At 52.3% G+C, this 16,751-nt stretch overlaps 1 protein-coding gene and 1 non-coding gene across 3 annotated transcripts in view; both read right to left on the bottom strand.

The window, feature by feature from the left end:
- Window positions 1-16,392, bottom strand: part of PDZD4 (PDZ domain containing 4) — a 23,546-nt gene extending 7,154 nt beyond the window's left edge. The window contains exon 1 of one of the 2 annotated variants that reach the window (XM_006087684.3): window positions 16,266-16,392. In XM_006087684.3, coding sequence (XP_006087746.1) covers window positions 16,266-16,325 — 60 coding nt within the window. In that variant the 5' untranslated portion in view covers window positions 16,326-16,392. Of the gene's footprint in view, window positions 1-12,252; window positions 12,322-16,265 lie in introns of those variants that run through there. The other variant, XM_023753006.1, reaches the window with a different exon arrangement.
- LOC111825802 lies at window positions 4,308-4,438 on the bottom strand. The gene has a single exon (XR_002828973.1). It is a non-coding gene; the product is annotated as a small nucleolar RNA SNORA40 (small nucleolar RNA).
- Window positions 16,393-16,751: the final 359 nt, after the last annotated feature.

The following is a 16,751-nucleotide window of genomic DNA, read 5'->3' as shown; positions in this document are numbered from 1 at the left end:
TGTCCTCCAAGGTTAGTGAGGGACTCCCCTAAAGAGAAAAAGGCCCACACACCACAGAAGCCTGGTGGCATTCGCAAAGCAGCCTAAGGCCAAGGAAGTGGCCCTTATCCAACTAACCGCCGTTTCTTGGGCGCCTGATGTGCCCAAATCTGATGATGATCTATTTAGCAGATGAGGGACCAAGGCTCAGCAAGACGAAGGGGATGAGTCAAGGTCATGAGCCAGACCCAGGATGCGCGCAGTGGTAAGAGTGGGGTGAGCAGGGAAGGAGGAGGCCGTGGCAGGCTCTGGGCCAAGGAGAAGGTGGGGCTGGAGTAGGCTCTGGGGAAAAGCAGGCTGATACTGGCTGGGGGACAGAGGGCCTTCCGGGAGATGGAGATCCAGGGCGGGGTCTCAGCTGGGTAGAGCAAGTTGCCCTAAAGGTAACTTGGGGGGTAGAAGACTGGCCCCAGCACAGCCCCTAATTTTCGCAGCAGCCTGTGTGCCTTGGGCTCTGGGATGGTCACTTTCCAGCTAGTGAAGCCCGCAGCCCACGCTGTAGCCTCAAGGCCCTGCTTGGCTGGGAGGGAAGAAGACTAATGACCAAACAAACAGCCAGCACCTGCCATGGGGCCAGGCCCTAGAGCAGGGGGATGGCAGGGTCTTTAATTTACTCAGCAGCTTGTGGAAGGGCTGTTCTGGGCCTGGGGAGGCCACCCACTAGCAGTGACGCCCCAAATGGCTACAGCCAGCAGGAAAGTGCAAAGGCAGACCACTGGGGGCTGCTATGGAAGCTCGGGGCCAGCCTAGGCGGGGGCGGGGGGGTGTAAAGGAAGGCTCCCTGAGCAGGTGCCACCTGCCCTGAATCAGGGGAAGAGACAGGGAGGCCTGTTTGCAGGTAGAAGCCAAGTCCCTGACAGCCAGCATGGAGAGTGCGGGTCCCCGGAACCCAGTGTGTACCCATGGACAGGGCCCCACATGGGCCAAAGCACCCGGCTTCTCTGCTTGGCTCTGCTGTCCTGTCTTCTCATTCTCACGCACAGTGCCACCTTCCTCCTGAATGTCTCAGGGGGATGGGGTTCCTCAGAGAGATGCCCCACCCAACCGCAACATCATGTCTTCCCAGCTGCAACGCGACAGACCAGCCCCTGGTGTCCTAGGAAAGCTCGGGAGTCAGGGACCCCTGGCCGCCTGCGGCTCCTGGGTACTTCATTCCCTTTCTGCTAGGCGCCGTGGTCGGCAAACTGCGGCTCGCGAGCCACATGCGGCTCTTTGGCCCCTTGAGTGTGGCTCTTCCTAAGCCTTAGGAGTACCCTAATTAAGTTATTAACAATGTACCTACCTATATAGTTTAAGTTTAAAAAATTTGGCTCTCAAAAGAAATTTCAATCGTTGTACTGTTGATACTTGGCTCTGTTGACTAATGAGTTTGCCGACCACTGTGCTAGGTGATTATGTCCTTGTAGATTTGAAAAATATAAAAAACCGTCAGGTGCCTAGGGAGTTCAGAGTTCCTGAGTTTCGGAAGAACAGCTGGAGGGGCGGCGTGGGGCTGGGGGCTCAGGGAACGGGGAGTGGGCTCAGTGGGACAGTTGGGAGAAGCCCCCTCTTGCTTTATGTAGTGGGGGGTATAGGAGGTGGGTCACTGTGTGGTGTATGAATGGCAGTGGGACAGAGGGTGAGTGGGGTTGGGATATAGGTGGGGTTCTGGCTGAGATGTGGAGGCCCAGGGGCAGGTGCGTGGGTAGGTAGAGGGTGTGCAGGGGTGGTTGTTTATGGATTGGGTGGGTGTGGTCTGGGTAGGGGTGTGAGTGGGGGTGTGGGGGTCTGGGTGCGAATGGATTGTGTGGGTGAGGGGTAAGGCTTGGTGGCTGTGCGGGTGGGTGTATGACCCTGTGTTGAACCCTCTTCTCCTCCAGAAGCTCTTTGCTCCCCCTCCCCCACCCCCTCCTGCCACCTCCCCACTCAGCACTAAGTGTCAGCCTGTGTCATTATCTTCTTTTGTCTCCATCTTAACCTTTTGGTAAATTATTCATCTGGGGGGCGGGGGAGGGTGGGGATGGGGGGGCCTCTCCATTGCCTTTTTACCCCAGATCGCACAGCTGCCACTCTTTCCTGTCCCTTCACACATCCTTCTTTCTGGGGACTAGAGCAATAGGAGCGGGTGTCCTGGCACCTGCTCATCACTTCCTGCCCCCTCCTGTCTCATATAGCCACTCAAGGCCAGGTACCTGTGTGTCCATCCGATGGAAGAACCACACTCGCTGGTAAGCAGACCCTCGCTGAGGCTCTGCCCAAACACCTGTGCATTGGGAGCCATGAAAGGCCCAGCGAATACCCAGGGAGGCTGCTGAGCATGCTAAGCGCGCGGCACAGGCTGGACCCTGGGAGACCTAACACGTGGGTGAGGCTTCACAGCCGCGCGACTTGGTTCCTCGGAAACTCACAGAATGCACTCCCAACACACCTCGATTTCTGACCTGAGAGGGCCCACCGGGAATCAAAGGCTAGGATGAGCATGGGGAAGCCAGGCTAGGCCAGAGCAGACAGAGTCCTCAGATCAGAGAGGAAGCCAGGCCCCCAAGGAGCCCCACGCAGCCTTCCCAGGAGTTTCCCACGTGAACCCGGGGTGGTCAGCTGTGCCAGAAGCCCTTCCGGTTGAAGAACAGCGATGCTTGCTGGATGAGCCCATTGTCAGCAAACTCACGACCTGCCTCTTTTGGAACAAGAAATCCACTTTACCTTCCAACACTTCACATGCCTGAAGCCCATGTGTATGTCCCACATACCCCCTTCACCCAGTCCCCAATGGCTCTCATCTTCTGTAGCTCTCCAGGTGGGCTGTGCCAGCCTTGCCACGTGCCGGGCATTATTTCCTGCCTTAGCTAGAAACTGCCCTTTGGCAGCGAGTCCTGCCGGTTTCACACTGCGCTTGCCTTGCCTGAGACTTCACGCTCTCTCCTCAGGGCCTCTCCGTACACGGCTGATTCCTGCTGCTGGGATGGGCCCAAGCGGGTTGGTCCGTGGACCACAACTCAACCCAATCCCAGCTAGGCTGGAAATCACTTCACTTCCACCAGGAAAAGGGGACTCGAGCCTTAGAGGCACCCCTTTGCCCAAATGTGACCCAGGTGGCCGCCAGACAGCCTGGTTCCCCCTGACACACTGACAGAGCGCTCACTGCCCAGTCACCACAGGTCCCAAGGGCAGTAGCCACCTCCAGGCCCCATGACACTCAGTGCCCCTCATCCTGGCTGAGCCCATCACCCGATCTTACCCCAGAGTGTAAAATGGTTATCTTCCTGAGGGAATTTGTCAATAAGTTTGAAAATGTTCGTCATACCCCCTGATCCAGTAAATTTGCTCTAAAGAATAGATCCTAAAATGATGACAAATAGCATGCAAATTGCAAGGATGTTAAGAGCAGCATTATTTTTTTTACTGTGGTAAAATATACCTAACACAAAATTTACCATTTTAAAAAATTTACCATCTTAACCATTTTAAAATGTACAATTCCGTGGCATTTAGTGTATTCCATTGTGCAGCCATCACCTCGATCTAATTCCAGAACATCATCAACGGGGGACGAAGGAGAGCAACTCGGGACGCTCAGGGGGCAGTCGCGATTGGGCAGGGGCCTGGTGCAGGCGAGGGAGGGCAGCCACAGCAGTGGCGGCTGCCTCCAACCGCCCCCCGCCCCCGGCCCCCGCCCTCAGCGGTGCAAGAGCGGCCAGTGGTGGAGGGCGGGGCCCTAGGCGCGCTCGCCCCGCCCCCTCCCAGCCCAGAGCCTCAGACAAAGAGCCTGTCTCTCAGGTCTGTCTCTACTCTGTCTCTCCCATCTCTCGCCAACATTCATTTTGCAATACATCCCAAATGCTCTGATGAGGAATCTGGGCAGGACAGGAGGAGGGAAAAGGAGGCCAGGTTTTCCGGGGGTCCCACGGGACTCCCTGGGAAGCCCCGGGAAGGCCCTTTCACTGTCAGTAAGACCTCAGGGATGTGTTTAATTACATAATTGCTATTATGACTCAACTAACTCCACTCTGATTAGGAAACTGGGGCTAGGAGAAAATAGAAACCAGAACTACCCTCTGCTCTGGTGCAGGGAGCTCTGATGGACCAGCTGGCTCTCAGTTCTGCAGTCCGGAGTGTCCAGAGGACACCGGACACAGCTGTGTCTCTGGCTTCCCCAGCCCAGACAAGTGCTTACGGGGACTTCCAAGGCAACAGAGCACTGGCCTAGACAGAAGCCTCTGCAGAGAATGGCCGTCTGAGCCAAGGACAGGTTCTCTGCACTTTTTAAATTATATATATATATATTTTATCACGTTCCTTCTTATATGTATCAAAACTCATACTGAGCAATGAGTTCTGGGTTGCAAAAGAGGCTTTATTTTTAGCACCTGTATGTAGTTTTTTTTTTTAATATATTTTTATTGCCCTGACAGGTTTGGCTCAGTGGATAGAGCGTCGGCCTGTGGACTGAAGGGCCCCCGGTTCGATTCCGGTCAAGGGCATGTACCTTGGTTACAGGCACATCCCCAGTTGGGGGTGTGCAGGAAGCAGAGGATATGCCCTTTCTCTGATTCGTGTTTCTAGCTCTTTAACCCTCTCCCTTTCGCTCTGTTAAAAAAAATCGATAAAATATTTTTATAAATATATATTTTTTATTGCTTTCAGAAAGGGAAGGGAGAGGGAGAGAATAGAAACATCAATGATGAGAGAGAATTATTGATCAGCTGCCTCCTGCACGCCCCCACACTGGGGATTGAGCCCACAGCCTGGGCATGTGCCCTGATCGGTAATCAAACTGTGACCTCCTGGGTCATAGGTCGATGCTCAACCACTGAACCACACTGGCCAGGCTGCACTTGTCTTTTCAGTGGCCCAACAGAAGTCCTCCTTCAGGTCTTCCCAACTCTGGATTTTGAAAATTTGTCAATCCACAGGGACATTGGAATATCTGATAGTGGACATCTGCTGCCCCTGATCCCTCCCTTTTCAACACATACACTTTCCACAGTAAGATGCTGAAACACACCCTGCCGTTCCCCGGAGAAACCGCAACACCCTTAACATGCTCGTGGATTTAGCTCTGATATAGCCACCTCCACATCACTCCAACTATTCCACTAATGCCCTTACAAGCTTTCTTTTTTTTGGAGTCAGGATTCAATCAAGAACCACACACATTCAAATGGTTTATGTCTCTAGTCTCCTCTGATCTAGAACAATTTACCCTCTTTTTAAATTTTCATGACATTGACTTCTTGGAAGAGTCCAGGGCAGCTGCCTTATAAAATGTCCCAGAGCCCTAGCCAGTTTGGCTCTGTGTATAGAGTGTCAGCCTGCGGACTGAGGGGTCCCAGGTTTGATTCCGGTCAAGGGCACATGCCCAGGTTGCAGGCTTGATCCCATTGTGGGGTGTGTAGGAGGCAGCCAATCAATGATTCTCTCTCATCACTGATTGATGTTTCCATCTCTCTTTCCCTCTCCCTTCCTCTTTGAAATCAATAAAAATATATTTTAAAAAATAAATAAAAATAAAATGTCCCAGAGTCTGGAATTGCCCTCATTAGATTTAGCTTAAGCACTGTGACAAGTTGCTGTATCCTTATCCTTTTTTAAAAAAAATATATTTTATTGATTTTTTACAGAGAGGAAGGGAGAGAGATAGAGAGTCAGAAACATCGATGAGAGAGAAACATCGATCAGCTGCCTCCTGCACATCCCCCACCGGGGATGTGCCCGCAACCCAGGTACATGCCCTTGACCGGAATCGAACCCTGGACCCTTCAGTCCGCAGGCCGACGCTCCATCCACTGAGCCAAACCGGTGTCGGACCTTATCCTTTAAAAAAAAAATGTTTATTGATTTCAGAGAGGGAGAGGGAGATAAGAGGGAGATAGAAACATCAATAATGAGAATCATTGATCGGCTGCCTCCTGCATGCCCCTTACTGGGGATGGAGCCAGCAACCCAGGCATGTGCCCTTGACCAGAATCGAACCCGGAACCCTTCAGTCCACAGGCCGACACTCCATCCACTGAGCCACGCCGGCCTTGCTGTATCCTTATCCTTGCCCCCACCCAACTCCGATAATCCGGAGGCACTGGGGTCAGGTTGTCCCACTACTGGGGAGCCTTGGTTGGTTTGATCATGTAGTCATGGTGGAGGCTGCCAGGGCTCTCGGTGGCAAAGTTGCATTTTCCCTGCATAATTCACAAGAAATTTGAGGTAATGCCTGGAGACCCTGTGAAGATCCTGTTCTCCACCAACCTTTATCTAATGGTTTTACCATCCAAGAATGATTCTTGCCTGAATAAACTGTATTGTGGCTACACAATGCCTTAATTTGTGTGGTTTTTTAAAAAATTTTTTATTGATTTCAGAGAGAAAAGGAGAGGGAGAGATAGAAACATCAATGATGAGAGAGAATCATTGATTGGCTGCCTCCTGCATGGCCTACACTGGGAATCGAGCCCACAACCTGGACATGTGCCCTGACCGGGAATTGCAACGTAACCTCCCAGTTCACAGGTCGATGCTCAACCACTGAACCACACCGGCCAGGCCAAAATGCCTTAATTTGTAAAAATTCTAGCAAGGCCCTAGCCGGTTTGGCTCAGTGGACAGAGCATCAGCCTGCGGACTGAAGGGTCCCAGGTTCGATTCCGGTCAAAGGCACATGCCCAGGTTGCGGGTTCGATCCCCAGTAGGGAGTGTGCAGGAAGGCAGCCAATCAATGATTCTTTCTCATCATTGATGTTTCTATCTCTCCCTCTTCCTTCCTCTCTGAAATCAATAAAAAAATATTCAAAAAAAAATTCTAGCAAGGACACAGCAGTACACTCCAATCACATGTAACTGGCCCAGTGAATGGTGTGCTCCCAGCTGAGACTCCCTGGATAAGCCGTACCATCCCACCCCCATAACACCCCCAAGACTTTTCTGCCCTGGGACAACTGCACAAAAAGGGAAGCATGAGAGGCCTTCACCTCCACGGTCTTTTTAGTAGTCTGAGGGTGGTGTGTGCGCCTGGGTGCCCATGTGAGCTGCCTGTATGTTGGTAAGGCTGTTGGGTGATGGGAAAGGAGGGTCAGTTCCCACACCTGACTTGGAAAAACAGATTAGTCCTTTGGGACCCAACTTGGGCAATGACCCCTGGAAATTGATTGGATAGGTCTGAGGTGAAGCCTCGATTCTTATTTGTAACAAACTCACGTGCTAAGCGATGTTGGTGTGATTTGGGGCTTCATTGATTTAATCCAAGTACCTATCTGAGGTTCTCACTGCTCAGCGTGTGGTCCAAGGACCAGCAGCATGGACAGCGCCTGGGGGTTTGTGAGAAATTCCGAATCCCAGGCCCCACCCTGGACCTGTTCATTCAAATCCAAAATTTTAACAAAGGCCCCAGGGTGGAATCAGCTGTCCCAGAGCGCCCTCTTGAGGAACCAGGAGGGACTTGCACACACCTGAACAGAGTTCAGGCACCAATCAAGTGCTTCAAATGGCTTGTCTCCTCTCTCCTCTCCCCTCCTCCTCCCTCCCCAAAGCTGCTGAGTGGGTGGGTGGTGCCCACACGTGCTGGGCTGAAACCTAACCCATCTGCCCTGCCATGCTTTCCCAGGGAAAGCAGGCCTCTCAGGAACCTCTGAAATCCTGGCTGAAAAGGAGCAGCAGGGACGACAACTGAAAATATCCTCCCACCCACCCACCGCTGGACTAATTAACCTGGCTGGCCCACGTCTAGCAGTAATCAAAATGGTATTCTCTATGGAGTCCTTTTCATTTCCACTGTTCAAAGCAAGCATGAGGAAGAGGCAGATCCCACTATGAAGAGGAGGGATGCCCGTGACACCCCAAAGCCAACCCCAAGCCCCAGCTTCTCAGTCTTTCCTCCTTCGGCTTGACTCCTGAGCAAAGGGACCAAATCTGTCCATTTCTTTTACGTCAGGAGACGCTCCGAATAATACTGGACATTCTTCTGTCACTGGATATTAACTGTGACATGTCCAGGAGGAGTAAGGCCTTCTCCAGACAATTTCAACATGTTAACAACCGACCTAATGGCTGGATGGCAGCAACTCCGCCCTCCACCCCCACCCAAATGAGATCCCAGGGGATCCAGTGCCAAGGCAACGACCCCAGGAGGCAGGCACTCTTTATTCCCATTTACCAGCTGAGGAAAGGCACTGAGCAAGTATCAGCACACCACACTGTCTTACCTGGCAGGGACCTGAGAGAGAAGGAAGGAAAGACCCGCTCAGCCCCAGGCTGGGCTGAGTGCTCTCACCTGCTTTTTGTCCTTTGGGGTGTGTGTGTGTGTGTGTGTGTGTGTGTGTGTGTGTGTGTACACATGTATTTCTTGTTTTTATGTATTTTTTATGTATTTTTAATTGATTTCAGAGATGAAGGGAGAAGGAGAGAGAAAGAGAAACTATCAACGACGAGAGAGAATCATTGATCGGCTGCCTCCTGCACGCCCCACACTGGGGATCGAGTCCACAACTTAGGCACGTGCCCTGACCAAGGACGGAACTGTGATGATCTGGTTCATAGGCTGATGCTCAACCACTGAGCCATGCTGGCCAGGCTATTTTTTTGTTTTTAAAGCTTTACTGAGGAATAACTGCCATACAATCAACTGTACATATTTAGAGCATATAATTTACAAAGTTTTGATGTTATACACACACACACACACATACACACACACGCGCGCGCCGCGCACATTCATCGCCACAATTAAGATAGTGAGCACTACTATCATTGCCAAGTGCCTCATGCCCTTTGTAAGCCCTCCCTTCCAACCATCCCTGTAAATGCTGCTCTTCTGTCACTATAGATTTGCATTTTCTAGAATTTTCTATCAATGGCTCAGACAGTCCTCAGAAATGAGGTAAGGAAGAAAGGGCATTTTAAAATATTGGGTCAAGCCCAGCTGGTGTGGCTCAGTGCTTGAATATCAATCTATGATCCGATCCAGGAGGTCACCAGTTGGATTCCCAGTCAGGGCACATGGCCAGGTTGGGGGCTTAATCGCCAGTAGGAGGTGTGCAGGAGGCAGCCGATCCATGATTCTCATCATTGATACTTCTATCTCTCTTCCTCTCTCTGAAGTCAATAAAAAATTTTAAAATAAAATAAAATCTTGGGTCAATGGTAAAGCAAGGGGAGCCCATACACATGATGGTTATTGGGATGATTTTCTTTTCTGTGAAGAAGGGGACCTACTTCACAGGGACAGAACTAAAGCCCTGCTCAAGTGGGGGCGGGGGGACGGGGAGCATGTCAAGTGGGGAGAGGTGCCATGGAAGATAAATATGTCACCCAGCTGTCCTCTGCATCATGCTTGGTCACAGTTCGATTCCCAGTCAGGGCACATGCATGGGTTGCAGGCTCGATGCCCAGTAGGGGGCGTGATGGAGGCAGCCAATTGATGATTCTCTCTCATCATTGATGTTTCTCTCTCCCTCTCCCTTTCTCTCTGAAAGCAATAAAAATATATATATTTTAAAAAGATAAATATGTCTTGGAGAGAGGGGACAGGCATGGGCCCACTGCCCTGCACCCTGCTCTCAGCAGCAGATTGGCCCTTCTCTCCCCCACCATTGAACCTCTTTGTTCATGCTCAGTACCCCTTCCCATTGTAAAAAGGCCCCAGGTGGGGGTGGGGGGTGGGGGGGTTGTGGTGTTCCAAGCTGAATGAATCCCTAGCACACAGGATGGTGGCTGGCACAGTGGGAGCTCAGCAAGCAGGTGTTGGACAACCAAGGCGGCCTGGGAGACTACCAGAAGAACTGGAAGTTGTCCTTTGGCCTCTCCTTATGTGGCCAGAGGGGAGAAGACAGGTGGTGGACTCACTGGTCCTAGATGCTGAAAGAAGAACAGAAGTGGCTGGGCCCTTCAAGGAACGGGTGGAATGGGCCGGCGTTTCCTTTATCACCTAAGCCTACTCTGCCAGGCCTGCCAACCAGCCAGCACATGATGGTGTCTGAGAAGGAGTAAAGAGACAAGCTCAACAGAGTGGAGTGTGAATCGATCCGCCGGGGAGGAGGACACAGGACCAGCAAGCAGGGGCACATGGTAGGCATTTTGTGTCTGGGCTCTAGATGGTGCTAGGTGATGCCGCTTCCCCCCTTTCCACCCTTTGTAGCCTGGCTCCTTCAGATTCTAACTCAACAAACAGTCCATCACACACACACACAAACACACACACACACACACACACACACACACACACACACACCAGTCCCTGCTCAGGGTCCTTTCTAGATGTTTCAAGCTCGCCTCCCCACCACCCACCCTTGGAGGACATGACTTGGATAACAGAAATAGAGCTGGAATTCTGACATGCTGCATTTAAAGTACTGCGATAGCCCAGCCAGTGTGGCTCAGGAGTTGAGCATCAACCTATGAGATCACGGTTCGATTCCCGGTCAGGGCACATGCCCGGGTTGTGGGGTCGATCCCCAGTGAGGGGTGTGCAGGAGGTAGCTGATCAATGATTCTCTCTCATCATTGATGTTTCTATCTCTCTCCCTCTCTCTCCCTCTCTGAAATCAATATATATATTTAAAAAGTACTGCAATAGCTCAGCCAGCATGGTTCAGTGGTTGAGCTTCGACCAGGAGGTCACCGTTCAATTCCCGGTCAGGGCACATGTAGGTTGCGGGCTCGATCCCCAGCCGATCAATGATTCTCTCTCATCATCATCATCGATTTTTCTATCTCTCTGTCTGTCTCCTTTCCTCTCTGAAATCAATAAAAATATATATTTTTAAAAGTACTGCAATAGGCCATATCAGTAGAATAAAGGGCCAAAGTCACATCAACATCAACAGCCACAGGAAAGGCATTTGACAAAATCGAATGACCCTTCATGAGAAGAACACTCAAACTAGGAATAGAAGGGAACTTAACCTGATAAGGATCATCTATGAGAAATCCACGGCCAACCTCACACTCACACTCATTGGTGAAAGACTGGAAGCTTCCCCTTAGATCAGAAACAAAGCAAGGATGCCCACTTCTATTCAACACTATACTGGAGGTTCTAACCAAAGCAAATAGGTGAGAAAAAGAAATAAAAAGGCCGTGACCGGTTTGGCTCAGTGGATAGAGCGTCGGCCTGCAGACTGAAGGGTCCCGGGTTCGGTTCCAGTCAAGGGCACATGCCCAGGTTGCGGGCTTGATCCCCAGTAGGGGGCATGCAGGAGGCACCCGATCAGTTATTCTCATCACTGATGTTTCTATCTCTTTCCCCCTCTCCCTTCCTCTCTGACAGCAATAAAAATATATTCTTTTTAAAAAAGAAAGAAATAAAAGGCATCCATGTTGGAAAGTAAAACTATATCTATTTGCCCATGACATGACCCCATACAATCCTGAAGAATCCACTAAAAACTATAAAAGCTGATAAATGAAGTTTAGTAAGGTCGCAACATACAGGATCAATATACAAAAATCTGTTATATTTCAATACAATGACAATGAGAAAGATGAAAAGGAAATTGAGAAAATAATTTCACTTACAATAGCATCATAAAAAATAAAATTGCAGGAATAAATTTAAGAAAAGTACAAAACACCGGTGAAGGAAATTCAAGACCCAAATGTAAAGACATCTGGCCGGGTAGCTCAGTTGGTTAGAGTGTCGTCCCAATGTACCAGGATTTCGGGTTTGATCCCTGATTGGGGCACATACAAGAATCAAACAATGAATGCATAAATAAGTGGAATAACAAATCAATGTTTCTCTTATCTCTCCTTTCTCTCTAAAAGTAAATAAATAAATTTACAAACAGACATCCCATGTTCGTGGGTAATAACTACTCACCCAAATTGATCTACGGATTCAATGCAATTCCCATAAAATCAGTTGGTTTCTTTTCAGACGTTGACAAGTCGATCCTAAAATTCCTATGGAAACTCAAGGGACCCAGAATAGCGAAAACAATCTTGAAGAGTCCAAAGTTTGAGGACTCACACTTGCTGATTTCAAACGTTACTTGCAAAGCTAAAATAAAAGCAATGTGATATGGGCATAAAGAGAAATTTCTCCCCAAAGGATATGCAAATGACCAATAAATAGCACAAGAAAAGATGCTCAACATCATTAGCCATCAAGAAATGCAAATCAAAACCACAATGAGCTACCACCTCACACACAGTAGGATGACTATTACCAAAAACCTGTGTTGGGCCCTGGGCATCGTCCAGTGCACTGAGGTGTTGCCAGTTGGGATTGCAGGTTAGGGCACTTGCCTGGGTTGTGGGCGCCTGGGTTGTGGGCTTGATCCCTGGTGGGAAGCGTGCAGGAGTCTGGAGGCCAGCAGTGGGCGGGAGGGGTGCAGGGGGCGGGAGGAGAGCAGGCGGCGGAGGAGAGCAGGGGGCTGGAAGTGAGCAGGCGGCTGGAAGTGCACAGGGGGCAGGAGGTGCGCAGGGGGCAGGAGGTGCACAGGCGGTGGGAGGAGTGCAGGGGGCGGGAGGCACGCAGGCGGCGGGAAGAGTGCAGGGGGCGGGAGGAGTGCTGGGGGCGGGAGGCGCGCAGGCGGTGGGAGGAGTGCAGGGGGCGGGAGGCGAGCAGGGGGCGGGAGGCGAGCAGGGGGCGGGAGGTGAGCAGGGGGCGGGAGGTGAGCAGGCAGTGGGAGGAGAGAGGGAGGCGGGAGGCGTGCCTGAGTCCTGAGGCGTGCAGGAACGGGGAGGCGTGTAGCAGGCGGGAGGCGTGCAGGAGATGGTAGGCTAGCTGGAGGCCAGAAGCGTGCAGGATAGATGTCTCTCTCTCCCTGTCCCTTCCTCTCTCTCTAAGAAAGAAAAAAAGAAAGAAAAATCAATTAAAAACCTTTTAACAACTTAATCAATTTAAAAATTTACAAACCGTGTTGGGGAAGATGTGCAGAAATTGAACCCTCTTACATTGTTGGTGGGAATGTAAAATGGTTAAGCCCCGCTGGAAAAAGTTAAGCAGCGCCTCAAAAAAGTCAAACAGAATTGTCCTATGATCCAGCAATTCCATTTCTGGGCATACACCTAATAAAACTGAAAGTAACTAGGAACTCAAACAGACATTTGTACAGCCACGGCAGCATGATTCACAATAGTCAAAAGATGGAAGCAACCCAAACAGCCATCAACAGATGAATGGATAACTATTATGTGGTATAGCCATACAAGGGAATATTACTCAGCAATAAAAAAAATTAGTAGTAAAAAAAGAAAATTAGTACTAATCATGCTACAAGATGATAAATGAATGAAGCCAGCCACAAAGGGTCACATATTGTATGGTTCCATTTAAAACCATTTAGAAAAGTCTGGAAAGGGCAAATCTACAAAGATAGAAAGTAAATTAGTGGGTGCCAGGGGCTGGGAGGTATGGGGGGAAATGGGTACGGGGTTTCTTTTTAAGGTGACGAAAATGTTCTGGAATTAGACAGAGGCCATAGTTGCACAATTCTCTGAATAGACTAAATCCCTCTAATTTGTACACTTTAAGGGTATACGAATTCTCTCAATAAAGCTGTAGTGTTGTTTTTAAGTGCCTGAATCATCAGGCGAAAAGGGCCTGGAACTCAAGGCTAGGAGAGACTCAAGGCTCCCTTAACCTGGGGGTCAGAGACCTCTAGAGATCTAGGAAGAGGCTCCAGGGAGCCCTTGCACAAGGAAGTCATGAGGCAAGTGATGTAGGTGGGCATGTGCCTTTCTCTGGGCTGCACTGTGTCTCAGTGGTGTCCTTTACCCTGGGGTAAGGTGCAGGGGTCACAGGCAGGTAGGGAGGAGGCAGGGAGAAGTGCCACTGAAGCTGGGAGAACATCAGTGTTTAGGAAGCACTGGGGCCAGAGGCAAGGGGTCCCAGAAACTGGCTGGTCTTTTGGGACAAAAGCTTCCTTGCTTGAGAAGAGGCTCCAGGCAAAAGTTCTCCCTTCTCTGCCTGGGACTCCAGCCCCCAGAAATGGGCTCATCTGAGATAGCGAATGGCTTTCTCTGCTTTCCAGATTTTGCAAATTCAATCCTCTTTTGTCTTCCCTTAACTCAAAGGATGGTTCCTTTTAAAACTGCATCCAGTCCCCGCTTCTGTCCAAACTTTTGCAGGAGCCGTAAAAGGGAACAGCGTTCCCAGGGACTCGGGTCAGGGAGGGCTGTAGCCCAGACCAGGAAACAGCAGGGGGGAGGGGGGGCGGCTAGCCTTTGCAGGAACCCCATGCTGAGGGCTTACTTGTCCAGGCCTTGGGGCTCTCTCTCAAGGTGGAAAGCCTGGCCAGGGAATTGATTCAAATCCTCCTGAGACATGGAGATTCCTGAAGGCAGTCCCAGCCCAACCTGGGGCGCCTCCTCCCACTGCCATGGGGATCCCCCCCCCAAAGGGTTATCACAGTGTCTCCTCCCAACCATGACTCATTTCAGGCCTGTAATGCAGTGCAGGTTGCCCTCCGCTTTCCACACATCCCCCTGAGGCTGGCCTGAAATGAAGCACCTCACCAATGCCTCCCCAGCAAAGTCCAGAGCCCACCACTTTGGAACCGCTTGCCTTTTTAAAAAAAATTATTTTTATTGAATTGATTGGGGTGACATTGGTTCGCAAAACCATACAGGTTTCAAGTATAGAACTCAATAAAACATCACCTGCACACTGCATAGTGCGCCCATCGCCCCAAGCAAAGTCGCTAGGGAAGCACTAGCTTTTTGATAAAATGATTCCAAGAAAGGAAGCAGTGAGGATGGGATTCCTCGGCCTCATGGACCAACCAGCGCAGCCCACCTCCCTACGGTAGCCTGGGTGCCCATCACTGGGATTCCAGGGGACTACCTCTAGGTCCCAACCTGGGTCATTCCCGGAACCCGATCCCAGGAGGAGGCAAAAGCAATGAATGGCCAGGAACGGGGTGGGGGGTGGGGGAGTGGGGAGCGTGAAAAGCGGAGGGCTTGTGGGCCCCGAGACCTGCGGGGAGAAAGCGGAGGGGTGCCTCCAGGCTAGGGCTAGATTGCCCTCCTGCCCGCTCGCCCCCCTTCATGGGGGCCAGAAGAACTAGGCTCCCCGCACAAATGTTGGGCTTCCCAGGCCTCCCCAACCCCCTGATGCACTGATTCTTCCCCCACTTCCCGAGACCCCACTGATACCTGTAGAGGTTCCCCCTCTTCTTCTAAGGAGACCCCATTTCCCCCAGCCAGCACTGCTCCTGCCTGCACTTATTCCCCAGTCCTGACCAACAAACACGGAGTTGAAGAGCATATCTATCTGTGTCGGTTTGCCCCTGGGTCTCGACTCCCTCTGACCTTGAACTCACTCCACTTAGCCCTGGGGGGCGTCTCAGGCCACACCATCTGGGACATTTCTCTAAGAGAGCTCTCAGGGCGCACACAGAAAATACACACACGCGGGGGCCACAGGAGCCCCCACGCACATATAGATGGGGCACAGGTACGCACTCACGAAATAACGCCACGCACAGGCAAGGAAGCCCCGCTCCCAGCACCGGAGCTGGAGTCCGGGCTGGAGCGCGCAGCTCGGTGTCTTCCAGCCACGCACCGCCCGGTCCACACCCCTCGAGGCCCAGCGAGAGAGAGAGAGAGAGAGAGAGAGAGAGAGAGAGAGCAGGCCGGGCACTGCGGCCCGCGGACAGCCCTCCCCGCTGAACCCTACGGCGGACACTCTCTGGAAGCACCCAAGGTCTGGGAGCCCACCGTTGGGGCAGGGCCGGAGCGGAGAGTGGGTGCTGGGGTAGGCATCCCGACCGGGCCAAGCATCTGCGAAGCCCCGGGTTGCCCGCGCGCTCCTGCGCCCCTGTCCCGACGAGACCTGGATTTGGTGGTCCTCTGAGCCGCGGGCACCAACCTCCCTGTCCTGCTCTGGGTCCAGCACCGCAAGCGTGTGCTGGGTAAAGAGCTCGTTGCTATGCAACCTCTACCCAGCGCCGGCGCCCTCAGCATCGTGACTCCCAGCTCCCAAACGCACCGGACTCGGACCGACCCCAACTTCCCGACCCGGTCCGACCTGAACCCAATGTTCGCGTCCCAATCTACAACCAAAGAGCCCAAAGGATGCGCCCTGCACCCCCTCCCCACGCGGCTTGCCCCCCGTCTGTGACTGGTTCCCATGAGCGCCAACACCCAGCAGCTGCAGAAATTGAGGGCGAGGATGGCTCCCTACCTCTTCCTCTAGAACCCTCCAGCCTCCCTCCCACATCTGCCGCCCCGGCTCCACCAGGCCTCACCCCCGGGCCCGCTTCCTCCCCAGGTGGCGCCCACGCCTCCCCATCCCAGCGGCCCAGCCACCCTACCTGAAGCATTACTTTGTACTGCTCCTCCGGTTTCTGGACCACGCACATATTACATCCCATGGTGCTGGCCGGCGAGGGAGAGGGCAGAATGGGGTAAACGCCTTTCAGTGGCCCTTGCGCGGGACCTCGGGTCCCGGGGCCAGGGGCCGGGAAGCCTTACCCTAGAGCAGGGGGGCGGGGCCGCCTAGGGGGGGGGAAGGGGGGGCACGCCCCCGAAGGGGGGGGGCATCCCCCCCCCCCCCTCGGGGTTTAACTCCTTGGGCTGGGTTGAGGCCCGGGGCCATCCTTCCCCCCCCCCACCCCCGGGCCAGGAAAAAAAAGGAAAAGCGGGGTAAGGGCCCGCCCCCCCCCCGCTTTTTTTTTGTCAACCGCCCCCCCAAGGTAGGCGCGGGCTCCCCCCGGGACCCCCGGGGGGGATAAAGGTCACCGTTGAAAAGTCTCCTGCCCCCACCCTGGGGGTCCCCGCCTTGAGAAGATTAGGTGAAT

Source organism: Myotis lucifugus, unplaced genomic scaffold (assembly GCF_000147115.1).
Source record: "Myotis lucifugus unplaced genomic scaffold, Myoluc2.0 scaffold_40, whole genome shotgun sequence".
Taxonomy (NCBI): domain Eukaryota; kingdom Metazoa; phylum Chordata; class Mammalia; order Chiroptera; family Vespertilionidae; genus Myotis; species Myotis lucifugus.
The sequence above is the reverse complement of the archived record's forward strand: the minus strand, read 5'-3'. Positions and strand labels throughout refer to the sequence as shown.